The sequence below is a fragment of the Brassica napus genome, chromosome A6 (assembly GCF_020379485.1).
Source record: "Brassica napus cultivar Da-Ae chromosome A6, Da-Ae, whole genome shotgun sequence".
NCBI lineage: Eukaryota > Viridiplantae > Streptophyta > Magnoliopsida > Brassicales > Brassicaceae > Brassica > Brassica napus.
The window spans coordinates 22017556-22031457 of record NC_063439.1 but is presented as its reverse complement, the minus strand read 5'-3'; the positions used below and the strand labels follow the sequence as shown (position 1 = coordinate 22031457).

The 13902-nt window shown below is 33.6% G+C and overlaps 1 protein-coding gene and 1 pseudogene across 1 annotated transcript; both read right to left on the bottom strand.

Moving 5' to 3' along the window:
- Positions 1–334: 334 nt before the first annotated feature.
- LOC106348518 (deSI-like protein At4g17486) lies at positions 335–1649 on the bottom strand. The gene is made up of 3 exons (XM_013788269.3): positions 1361–1649; positions 835–1122; positions 335–718 (listed from the first exon to the last, which is right to left on the bottom strand). Exons 1-3 carry the CDS (start codon positions 1500–1502, stop codon positions 486–488), a joined length of 663 nt encoding a protein of 220 aa, XP_013643723.1. The 5' UTR covers positions 1503–1649; the 3' UTR covers positions 335–485.
- A 3644-nt stretch (positions 1650–5293) lies between these two features.
- LOC106352102 lies at positions 5294–7892 on the bottom strand (annotated as a pseudogene).
- Positions 7893–13902: the final 6010 nt, after the last annotated feature.

Sequence of the window (13902 nt, the reverse complement as noted above, 5' to 3'; positions counted from 1 at the left end):
AGTACAGTTGGAAATTTGGTTAACAAGTTTTTAAAAAAGATCCAAACTAACCAATTACCGAACCTAAAAGCGAAGCTTTTTTGTAAACCTGCCAAATTAAACCAAACTCGTAACCGAATCGATTCAAAACCACAGCCCTACATGGGTATGTAAGCGTTTGGAAAGCTCCAGAGCTGTTTTATATACCGTTTCCATTGGAAGCATGGGGAAGGAATGGAGGCAAAAGAAGTTGATCCTTGAAGAATCATATGGACTTATCCGTCCTAAGAAAGTTGGGTTTCAGTGTATCCCGGTCCTTACAAAGTGGACTTAACTTATCTTCTTCACTTTATAATTGTTCAAAGTAATGTAATGATATTATACCATTACCATCAATAAAACGTTTGTTCACATAAACACAACTTCTTGAAACCATTACAACCCGAATCAAATTACAAAACATAAAAAAAGAAAGAGTAAGAGATTTTACTAGGAGAATCTAAAACCTAAGCAGTCACAGGTGGTGATGGAGGAAGACATTGTCTTCTCCTTTCCCCTCCTCCTCTTCTGCTCCTGTTCAAAGACCCCGACGAAGATAGCGAGGGACCAGGTGGAAATCTACTCGACCTGCTCCTAAGTTTCTTCTCTTCTGCTTCCGGAACCTTCTCCTCTTTCGATCTAACCTGCCTCACCTTCGTCTCGTTCAGCTCCGCAGGCAAAACACAGTTGCAGAACAAACCTAAAACCAAAAAACAAAAACATAAAACATAAAAAAGTCATGACCTTTTTACTAAAACAGAGTATCAAAACAGAGTAAACCAATGTTCTGTTTTTTTTTTTCTGTAAGCTTCTTACCAAAGCGAGCAAGACGGTTAACCCAACTAGGGATAGATCTTCTTGTCAGCTGAACACAGACATCATTGCAAAAGTGATTACAGTTCTTTGTGATGAGATGGTAAGTGTTTCCGCTGTACTCTTCAGCAAGCTTCTCCATAAAGGCGCGGACTTTCTCAGGATCCAAATCTGTTCTTCCAATCAAAATAGACTTCCTGAATGTGAAGCCTGGACACTGCTTCGGTTCCACCTCGAAGATCCCCGTTGTCGAATGCTCGTGTGCTCCGAAACCGTACTCAACCCCATGAACTACATTTTTTTGGACATAACATAACTAATGAGTTTATTATCCATTAAAAGTCATATAAAAACAGAACATAGGTCAAAAAAAGTTTCCAAATTTGGAATCTAATGAAACAGGTCAACTTCAATTACTACAAACAAACAAACATCAAAGAAACTTAAAAGTTTCTTACTTCAATCCCAAAGATTCATACTTTAAACAAAACCCATCAATAATTTTGAGAGAGAGAGAGAGAAGAGATACCTTCAACGCCAGAGTGGTAGACCCCAAGTCCTAACCAGTAAGCGTAGCCATTGATGGGTGTGAGATCGTATACATTCAGATAAACCGGAACCGAACCGGCTTTCTTCTTCCGGCCGGTCACCACCACCATTCTACACAACATCTTTCCTATTATAACCGGACAATCTTTAAGGGTTTAAAGAAAGAAAGAATCTAGTTCTCTGTGGGATTATTCTGCTTCTTTTGTGGTCAATCTGAGAGAGAAGCTTCTGTTCATGTTTCCTTCCTTTCTTAAAAGCTACATTCTTTTTTCTGCTTTCTGTCACCCTTTTGTTTACGGCACATATTCTTTTAGCCCCTGTAAATTTACATTTTCACGTTTTGACCCCGGTACTATTAAATATATGTTTTCACGTCGGCGACGCCAACGAGGACTATTTTAGAGCTAAGAAGAGTGATAGAAGTGCACGTAAATGTTGATTAGTCGTATAAATAGTAAAACTCGATGGCTGTTTAGCGGCCAAAATCACATGAACTCTATCAACCACAATATTGGTCAAGAAAGTGGCTTAGACGGTCTACCCAACGATTAACACTATATCGATATATATATATAAGAATATAAAATATACTAAACATATATAAAATAATCCTATATAAACTTTAGATTATCTATATAAACTTTAGATTATTTCAATATTTTTAATATTCAAAAATCTGACTAATTGATGATATATGTAGTAGATATATCTCTTTAACTTGGATCAACCGCTTAGCAAAATTTGTATGATTTGTTTGTGATGTATTACTTTTCAAAAATATCACTCGCATGGAATAAACCGGTTCAGCGGTTTCAAAGGGTCACTCGGGGATGATTGTGACATTGTGTAAACAAATTTGAAAGTGGAGGGTGTTACCAAAAAAGGGTGGTATAGGTAAATAATAATTATATAGAAATCGACAAAGCCACGAGCCATGTTTCAGGAGGTGTCTCTTTGTGTACGTTTCCAGCAACCGATGCTTAGCTGTTGGGGCGTGAAGTTAACAACATTATTACGCTCACCACTTGGATAATTTTAGACTGGTTATTCTACCAAACTGTTTTGTATTTAATTGAATATACTAAATTGTATTTCCCTACTCAAATATTGTAATTTGTAAACATATACAAAGGCAGTAAGTAACCAGACGAATTAGCCGTCTTTTGTAGATGGGTTGATGTATATATTTGAATATTCATTAAAAAATATCAAAGAAAAATCACAAAATAACTAATTTAACAAAATAACTAAAATATAGGTTTAAGCTATTGGAGTGAACATCTGACTCGGATATCTATTAATTTGTACGTGATACTCTGGTACCACCCATAAAATATCTGAAAAATCAATCCCTCCACAAATAATAGTTTATTATTGGTAAGTGACAACATCTGGTACTCGGAATTGTATACTATATAATAATGTTGTACTATTTACTAACATAGGTACCCCCCCTCCCCCCCCCCCCCTCCCCCCCCCTCCCCCCCCCATATATTAGTTTACACCCAACAAAAGGTTTTAACATGAAGTCAGAAATTGGCTTGTTTGATAATCGTATATATCAATTCTAAAAGGTAGCTTTTAAAAGGTCAACACAACTATATCTATTTAATGACTTTGATAATTATTTAGTCATGTCCATTGGTAGAACGACTTTGAGGACCAACAACTTGTGCACATAATTATTGTAGTCAACTGCTCATGACGATTACAGTACTATATTTTAGTCATGTTTATCATAATTTGCTGGTTATATATGATTAGCACTAATAGTCAGAGACCTTTTAAAAACTTGTTTTGTATATTCAACAGAGGTTAATAAGTGAAAATATACTATAGACTAATCTTTAAAATCCACAATTATACGAAAAAGGTTGACATGACGACGTTATGGACCGGCCGACTACTTCTAGTGTAATTACATATTCCTTAGCCTTTTACGATCACGTCTTGTGATATTCGGTGGACCTGATGGAATGAAACTCATATCTGCATTTCCATTTTTCCGGAAAAATCCATATAGAAAGATTCATATATTCATTGCCATTTGAATTCATTAATGAGGCCGAAACAGAAATTCCTAGCGAAGTTATCTTGGACGTAAGTATACAATACTAAAATAGTGTTTCTTAAAGCAAGGCAGGAGCAACATTTTCGCAAGTAGCATAGAGACAAGTAAATAATATGTGATTTGATTGTCTGTTTTTACGAAGATCATATCTTACTTACAGCTCTCATATGTTTGAATACTTCTGTTTCGTAATATGTTCCTTTTTTGGGTCAAATGTTATTTTCGTAATATGTTCTACCTATACTATACTCGGGGCTTTGGAGTCTAGTCATTTAGGAATACATAGGTTTTGTCCACAAATCAATGGACAGTATAAAATATCGTTACTCATTTCAGCAGTGGGCCTCCTGGCCCAACCCAGAGACTCATTTCAACTAAATCACACACTCCTTTGCCGTTTAGTGGACAAGATACTCGTCGGGGCTTTGGAGTCTAGTGATTTAGGAATACATAGGTGTGCTCTTCTTTTGTAGCCAAACGATTTGATCAGTCAAATCTGAGATTCTACTTATTTATGAAATGTGTTCAAGCAAAGCAAGTATGAGCGTGTATGTTTTGTGCCCAAATATACAAGATGATGAAGATAACTCTAAGTACTCGTCATGGTTTGTTATACGTTACATGTTTTGGATGTGTTGTCTACATGTGTTTTTTTTGGACTTATTTTATGTAACTGTATGACTTTTGGTTCGTTCTGACGATAAACTTATGGCTTTTAGTCCATTCTGAATATTTCTGATGATTTTTTTTCTGTGGAGACAAACAATCATATCTTTCTTTGACTAATTTGTCTACTACTGGTGCAAAAAAAGATTTGAAAAAGACATATCTGATTCAATTATCTTCGACCATTTTGGAAAAAGACACGTGAAGTCTTTGGTGATGAAAGCAACATCTATGTCGTTTAGTTTCTTTTGTTTGTATTGTTTTCTAACATATGGATTATGCATGCATGGCTTTCTAATAATCTCATATGGCCGTAATAATTTGTTCGTTACATTCTAAAAAGGACCACTCTGGGGTGCTTTGTATTTCGCCATTTTTGCTAATGCTAATTATTCACCTATCCTCTATGTCAGCGTGAAAGTAAGAAACCCCACTAAAAGTATCCAATCTTTTGTAAATACAGAAAATAACTCAATCTCTTGGAGCTTTTCTCTATTGTACACATCATTTCAGGAGGATAAACACAGTTGGAGTAAGTCCTTAAGCTAGTCTCTTTAAAAGTTGATAGATCTTTCATACCTTTAGCTAGTCTCTTTCTTTGCTATTGTTTCACCTTTTATGCATCAGTATACATACATGTGTGTGTGTGTGAGTGTCAGTGCGCCTGCGCTCGAGTGTTGTTATGGTCGAGGGTAAAATATCAAAAAAGGTCGTTCGTAGTCATAGTGTACACCAATTTTGGATCTAAAAAGGAGAAGCATTGGATGCTTTATTGTTTAATTCATGCTGTGTTATAGACCTAAGTGATATTATGTTTCAATTTTCTTCTATTTGCTTTTGGCGTCACAATCATCCTACACAGCAACTGTCTTCTTTTTTGTCATATCTACTTTGTTCTGTTTGAGTGTCTTGTTAGCAACTTTTAAATAAATAGAATGATTGTTCTAACTTTTAGTTTTAGGTAAACCAACTTTGACATTATAATATTGTTTCCTTTTTTCTTGTGAATATGAAACCAAATCTTCCCAAAGATCTCTTCTCTTTTCATTTACTCTATACACATCCTTTTTACTTCTAGGAATTAGATATGATTTATATGGTTGTTGGGTCTACCTGAAATCATTTATGTATGCGTAGTCGACAAATCTCAGACTAATAAGTAGATATGTAAAAAAATGTACATAAGAAAATCTTCACTAGACAGAAATATATACACATAAGAGTTCTTATTGATAACATTCACATGAAAAATATACATTAAAAGATACTAAATGCAAGAATCAAGAAAAATAATCTTAGAGCTTGAGGGATAAGTCAAGCTTATGCTTCTGTTGCTCTTCCTGATTAGTGCTTAACAATCCTCCGTCGTCTTTCCATTGTTCAAGAGTTATCGGTGATCCTACCAGAATCTTTCCTATGTTTGTTGATGGTATACCAATGTAATTGGACCGTACATTTACAGAAGGATCCATCATCATCTGATGCGGCTGCTGAAGATGAAAATTCTCCATTGAAGACAGTTTGCCTATTGCTGGTAGTTGATCAAATGGTAGTCTTGACCAGTTGATCTGACCATAGGGACTACCAAACCCGTTATATGAAATTAACTTGTGGCTCATCGAATGAGCTTGTATCCCCAAAGACCTGTTGTTGTAGTGTCCATGGAAAGGAACTGGTGAGAAGGCGTAAGGATGTCCAAAAGATGAGGCTAATGCTGCCATCCGTTTCCCTCTCTTTGCCAACGTCCTCTCTCTCTTGTGCGTTTTGGTGACCACCAAGTGCTTGTGAGCTATAGAATGTTCTTTGACAGTAGTTGCATGAGAAAAGCTTTTGTTCTGCTGATGTAGTAGATCCATAATAACCCTGATGAACATCCATACTCGTGTCTATGCAGTCGATGAGATTGAGTTCTTGACTTGAATCGTTAAACGTCTGCTTCTTCGTCTTTGAAACTCTTTTCTTGGATCTGGTTTGGAGAATCTTTACATGGAAAAGCTGTGGATGAGAAAGCTACGCAAGAGGTATCTGAAGGCAGTTTGTTGTCCATCGAAATGCCCATGACAGTTGAAAAGGAAACAACCTTTTTTTCAGGGTGGTTTCTTCTCTCTCTTTTTATCAAACAGCTATGGAAGAAGCTTATATCTGTGAATGGAAGGGAGCATAAGTAGATGGTATTAGAAAGGAATAAATAAAGAAAACAATACCCTACAGTATAACATTTTCTTTGTTTTTTGTAATACAATAATTAGTGGACCAAAGTAGTATGAAGATGAAAGCGATAGGTAGGTTTGGTTTGCTATCACACCCTTCTAACAAAACACTTAAAATCTAGCTTATTGGAACTCCAGCATATACACGTTAATAAGAGAGCCCTTTCCATTTTTGGTTGCTTCCTCTTACAAAAACCCAATACTATTCATGACATATTTGCTATTATACTATATAGGAATATATTATACATTGTAAATGAGAGGGATACAAACAAGAACCAAAAGCGAAGTAGATCCCAAAACAGTTACAAAACTAGTACATCGATCAGATGAAACGACAGAAGAGGAAAATGACAATAAATTGAAAAGGTTTTTAAAAATTAAATGTACCGGGAAATGGACAATCTAAATTATTTCAGGTCTGCTTTTACCTACTTTATGTAACTCCATGAGGTAAGTGGCCATGACTGTCTCCTTTAGCTTCTCTTGTGGGCCTCTCCTTCAATTTTTCTTCTCCTGTTTTTTTGTACTCTATATAAAGACCAGAACGTAGCTTAAAACTGTATGCCCTGGATTTTTTTTTTTTTGTTGCTAAATCGTAAATATCATTACTATGAATGATGATTTGGTTACAAGAAACTTGCAGCCATAGCTTGCTTTGACAGCTAATTTGATTCTTAAGGACCCCAAAAAGTTTAAAAAAATCTCTGAGAATCTAAGACCATCATTAATCTCAGTCTCTTAACTGGGGTTCTTAGCTTCGGCTAAGAGACGGTTCTTAGCTTTTCTTAGATTTTAACTAAGAAAAGTTAAGAACCGTCTCTTAAATAAAAGATATAAGAGTCGTCTCTTAGCTGAAAAGTGTTAAAAAAACAAAAAAAGTATCAAATCATAAGTTAAAAACCTCGGCTAAGAGACTGAGGTTAATCATACCCTAAAAATTAAATCCAAACTTCCAAACAATGGAAAGCATGAAGTTAATATAGATCAAACTAGCACAAGAAAAAAACAATTTAAACTCCCTAAACCAATGCACTTCTTGCTTATACGGATTAACCAGCAAGCAAGAGTATAGCTTAAAGGGGTTGTCAGCCGAACACTCACCGAAGTGGCTCCAGCAGGCTTCAACGGCGGTGGCTGGCAAACACCCTGGCACACCACTGGAGGAGGACGTCAACCGATCAAACCTTAGCTATCTCGACAGAGTACAAAGAAGCAATCCCGAATCAATACCGCAGAACATGAAGCCCGAGTTACGGTCAAGCGTAGGCGGTCTAAGCTGGCTCCCTCCGGCCACGCGACACATAAGAACGGCAGAGACATCGATGTTACAACAGAGAGGCTGTCGGAGAAAAGGAAGCATGGGAATGAAGCACAGAAGGAGTATAGAAGCTCCTTGAAAATAGAGGACTCAAATGGTAGATGAAGGCTCCGGCTAGATGCAGGTGACTCCGTGACTTCGGGTTGTCTTCAAAACCCTACTAAACAAAGATCGGGAGCAAGAAGAGAAGCCAAACGATTACCGTAAGACCAAGACCGTCATGGTTGTTGATTCTTGGACTAAGGGACAGAGGTCATCAGTGGTACACCTTGCTACCACCGTTCACTCAAACTGAGAGGAGGCCCTGGATATTTTCTTTGCGTCCCTTTTCACATTTTTATATATTGGGTTTAGCAAAAAAAATATATATATATAGGGGAACCTACACCACAGAACAATTTGTAAACCGTTCAATTAATTATTTTCTTAGCATACCTACATATGCAATGACAGCATATGATAAGAATAAGAAATCACATTTGTATCGAGGATTTAGAAAAAGTGAGTTCGATTGTTAGATTAAAACTTGAGACTATAATTCGTATTGGTACTATATGATAGAGTGATGATAATCCAACTAGAATTCTTCCTTAATGTAATGAGTTCTTGCTCTTATATTCCTCTACTAAGCAATAATTGTAAACCATTTTTAACAAAGTGTTCAACCTTTAAGACTTATTTGCATCCCATCACAACATGTCAACATGGTGGTAATCTTTTGAAAAACTTTTTATTTGATTAATGTTTATTTTGGCTAGGTTTGTTTCATTGTAATATATATGATTCATTTTTATTGTGTATCTTAGTGAGATAATTTTACCAAAAAAATCATAGTGAGATATTTTAGACCATAGTATGACCTAAAGAATAGTTTGTCTTCATGAGAGAGATCAACCTTTTCTTTTTGTCTAGTGTTAAAAGGAAAATAGTCGTTGAAACTTCCACGCTCGTCTTTTTATCATCTAAAGTGTTTTGTAGATTAATCGTCAATATAAATTTTGGTCTTCCACTTAATTTGATCATGAAATACAACTAGGTTGCATGTATAAAATCGCTTTATTGTACCAATTGGAACTCATCTTTTGGAAGTCACGCCAGCAAGATCAAACCCATTTGACCATTGAGCAAAATGCTTTGGTTTTCTTTATTAACATGCATGGTGGATTGGATATTTGGATATATTACATAAGTTCTACAAATCTAAGATACTATTCAACGTCTCCACAGTTCACAAGCTTAAACTTATTTAGCAAAGTAAACAGTTTAAGATGATCTACTTTAGCTTCTAACGAAATCGAAAGATCTAATGGTTAAGTTTTGAATATTTTTCGTATCCGAGATACGACTTAGTTGGTGGGTCCAAACGTTACAAATGGCCGACACATAAATGGGAAAGCTGATTTAGAGTTTATCAATTGTAGTTAATTTGTTTTCAATTTTTTTTCAATTTGTTTTCAATCCATTCCACGTAATATGATACAATTAAATTACATCAATCAGGATCAAAAGAGGGTGACACATAACTTAATTTCATAACTTTTCATGAATGTATATAGTTTGTTTTCCTTCTAGCTTTTATTCATTCAATAAAATCGGGGGTAAATATTTTTAAACATACTAGTCGAGTTCTTTCAAATTTAACTTTTACGTTTTTTGTTCTACCTAACATTTTTTAATAAATTTTTTGGATGTCATGTTCATATAGTAAAAGCACTGAAATTAACTTGGTTCATCTAGTTTCGGGTCGAATTTCAGGGCTGATATATCCGTGAAGCAATTTCGAGTAATTTCAGGGCCTTGTCCTATAATGGCTTGTTTAAATGGCTCATTCGGGTCCATCCCGATTGTTAGAGCATCTCCAACCCCACTCTATTTTTTACTCTAAAATAGAGTTTAAAGTAAAAAAATGCTCCAATGGTACTCTATTTCTCATTCTATAATAGAGTGAAAATAGTTTTATTCCAAATATAGAGTAATTTGTTTTTTTTGTTAATCACTCTATTTTCTACTCTAAAATAGAGTACCATTGGAGCAAACTCAAACTCTATTATAGAGTTACTCTATTTTAGAGAAAGAAATAGAGTAAGCCATTGGAGATGGTCTTAGAGAATTAATTTAGACTATAATTTGAAACAACAGTACTAAAAAAAGTTCGGTAATAATCTATAAAGACATGATCCAAACTCTATGCAACATGTAAAGAATGAGTTAATATTGATTGCGTTGTTTCCATTACTAACAAGAAGAATTTCTTTGGTGTGGTTTCGTTTAAGTTGAAATCCCCCAAGTCCAGTCTCTCCTCTTTCCATTTTGAGGAGCAAGGCAATGATACCATCCTTAAGGCTCTCATCTTCTAGGTAATGCTTTATAGCTTGATAAAAAATGCATCCATTGCCTTAAAACCTTCTCACATTTGCTATGTAACCTAGTGATCCTATTGACTAATTAATCCACCATAACAGGGAGGTAATCGCTGCTGCGACTTCCCAACGCTTTCATGGTTCTTGAAGGACTTCCTCTTCTTCATAAGTAATTTTGCTCCCTTTAAGATTCATCCCAAATCCGACTTTACAAATCACACTTCTAGGCCATTTTCATTAAGTTCTTGTTCACTTTCGTCAGCAAGAAATACTTTTTTGAAAACGAAAGTTGTATTTGCATGGATCAATGATCATAGACTAAAGTACGATAAAGAAAGTTGTCTTTATCACAAGTGTGTTCTTGGATATCAAATAATGTTGTGCATCGTCGCCAACGATAATCACTAGAAACTCAAAAGGCTAATTCATGAAAACCTTATCAGGAAAGATTAAGAGACTGAACTATAACAGCGAGAATTTTCTTTGAGTGTCCTTACTCTGGGATGCTCTGATGAGAGGAGTCTTATGTGATCAGTATACAACAGAGTGGGATGATCTGATGAAGATAGTGTCCAATACAAATCAGAGCAAGATTAAGCACTTTGTCATTCAATATGTGTTTCAATATGCGATTTATAGTATACGGAGGGAGAGAAATAGAGGAAGACATGGAGAAGCTTCTTCACCGGTGGCACTTCTAATCAAGATGCTGGATAAGAACATGAGAAACAGATTCACTGCTATTAGAAGGAAGGGATGTGGTGATTATAAAGGAGAAATGATATTTTGGTTTGCCACAAGACAAAGCTATATAAATAAAGTATATAAAGTTTAAATCAAAAAAGATAGTAGACTCTTTTATTCAGATTAGAAAAGATACACTTGATGTAACAAGGATTTTTTTTATCAACATATACAAACTCATACTGACTCTGTGAACCAAACTTGTAACTCTACATCCATGTGAAATATGAAAGACGGTTGTTTTCTGATACTGCATGTTAGACTATCTGCTCTTGAATTCTCCGTCTGAGGTACATGAATGATCTATGAGTTTAGGAAACTTGCTTTCAAGATCTTAATGTCTTCCATATACATTTCAAACGATGGCCATTCTTCTGGTTCTGAAACCATCTTCACCAATTGAGAACAATCCGTTGCAAACGTGACCTGAAACTGACGTAAATTTTTCATACATTCCATTGCCCATATTAGTGTCTCCACCTCCGCATGAAGAGGTGAGAGAGTTGTCATAACATTTTTTGCCCCCATCAATCCATCAAAACCCTCTAAAATATTATACTAACCTTGTACTGAGTAAAGCTCCTTGTCTTTCCACGACCCATCTGTAGAGCACCACTACCCTGAAATCGATTGTAGATTTCTAATCTCTACCGGTTAGATTCCTAACCACGATCCATCAATGCAAAAATGTTTTTTTGTTGAGTTAAATTTAATATCAATACTATTAAAAGGGAAGAAGTTTTAATAAATCTACTTAAAAAGGTTGTTTGGACCCTTTCATTAGACTTAGCTATTTTTTAGGTATTACCTTATATTTCTCTAACTATACATTATTTATTCTAACTATGATTTTATCTTTTGTATTATCGTCAAAAATAAATGAAAATTCATAATTTCATGGATCACAATAATTGCCTATATCCAAGCATATCTAATGGCCCACAATGAATGTAAGTCTTATATTGACATTCTCAAATATACGACATCCACCATAGCTTTTATTCAAGTATGAAATACATGGATTATAAATTAGATTAAAAAGGAACGAGTTATTATTAATTTTCGATAACCATTCAATGACCGGTTTATATTCCAAAATTAGATTCATATTACTAAATCAGGATGGAGTATGATAAACTATATACTACATCATTCATATTTTTTTAAGTATTGATCAAGTTAAAAAAAAAGTATTGATCAAGTTCATATTACCAATTCTTGCATCAATTCAATATATATTAACCAATATACACCTCACGTCTTCAGTTTTACATTTCTTAATGTTAGTAAAATTAATTTTACATTTCATAAAATTTCCTTAAATATTTATAATATTCACTGATTTTAACCATTGGCCGACGTGAGGAAATACAGTTTATATTATACCTAGAAAACAGAAAATGTAAGCCTTATATCATAATATTCTTTTGTTATTACAAGAATTCAAAATTATTTACTATAAAAAAATAAAAACAAAACACCCGCTTGAACGTCTTGATATAATTGTAATCTTAATTTTACCCAAAAATCCAAAACTATAGCCAAAACCTAAACCCAAAACATAAAAAATATATGTAATACCGAAATATATCTTAAATACACAAATATATCTAATATACATAAAACAGTTTGGGTACTATGTGTATGCAACGAGTCTTGGGTAGGATCCAGACTCAAACAGAGACCTATAGATCCAAAAAAATACCTAATTGGTACTTTACCCTGGACCTAAAGTCGAACCAAACTTGTTTGATTTTTTTGTCTCGATAAAATGTCTATGCCTAAGAGAAATTAAAAAAAGTTGTACATACAAATTCTCAAATAAACTAATTTATAAATTATATAATATTTTTAAAAATTACCTTCTCTGATATAATATAACTTTATAATATAATAATATTTAACAGTTCCAAAATACTAATTCATCTCAATAATATTGAATTTTAACAAGAAATATAGTTTTTTCTGTTCAATTTTCTTCATTTTCTCTAATGATATAGTACATTTTTTTTATCGAAAATTAAAGAATCACAAATCAAATAGTTATTCAAATTTGTGTACTATTAAAAAGTATAACAAAAGTTTGAATCAATTTTTTTATAAAAAAATATCATTAGATTCTTATATGATTGTATCGGATCAACCAATATCAAATTGCAGGTTAATAATGAGATTTTGGATTTTTACCGGATTTTATCAGGTTTTTATATATCGTATTTTAAAAAAATCCAGATTGTATTATATTCGGATCAACGAATTTACCGGTTCAACCGCAGATCTGGGACGGATACAAAAATATTTCAAAAACTATTAAAAACCTACAAATCTATATTGATATATTATCTCAAAATTTGCCAAGTAAATCTTTTATCTGACCAACAACAAATAAAACTTTTATAAAATGCACATAAAATATAAAAATATTTTTGTAACATAAGAATATACATAAAATGTCTCAGTTGTAAAAAAAATAAAAAAAATACATGCAATATCTCAAATAAATTAAATGATATATAATTTTAGACAATAAATCATTTCTTTTTTGATATAATACGATTTTGTAACTTATTAATGTACAATAGACCTAAAACATTTATTTATATTTTGAACATTGTTATTAGCCGAAAAAATCCGCGCTTTCGAAGCACGGATCAAAATCTAGTTCAATTTAAAAAAAAAACAGCTAGAAATATCTTTGTGATTATTTCTACTAGAAAAATTAAGGGAATCAATGTGTTATGTGCAGAAGCGATGGCGAAGTTCTATTCCACTTCCATATAAAGTAGATTTTAGAGGTTAGTCAATATGACATATCATAATTATTTAAAACATGTGTTATTTATATTAAGAAATTGTAACCATTCTTCTATATGATCTTTTAATTTAATTTGTTAGACTAGGTTTTCAGGACACGTGACTAATTATAAAATGTAAACAAATTAGCCATATGATGTTACAAAGTACAAAATAATTTAGTCGTTAAAACCTTGCGGATATCATTGAAATCTTTCCAGTACAAGTGGTTACAAAACCAAACTCATCCTCGTTTAGTTACAAGTACAACAATTTTTCAAACAAACATGTGTCACATATCATAAAAGATTTTCGGATTATTCGTTTTTTATTTCCTAAGAGTATTATTCGTTTATG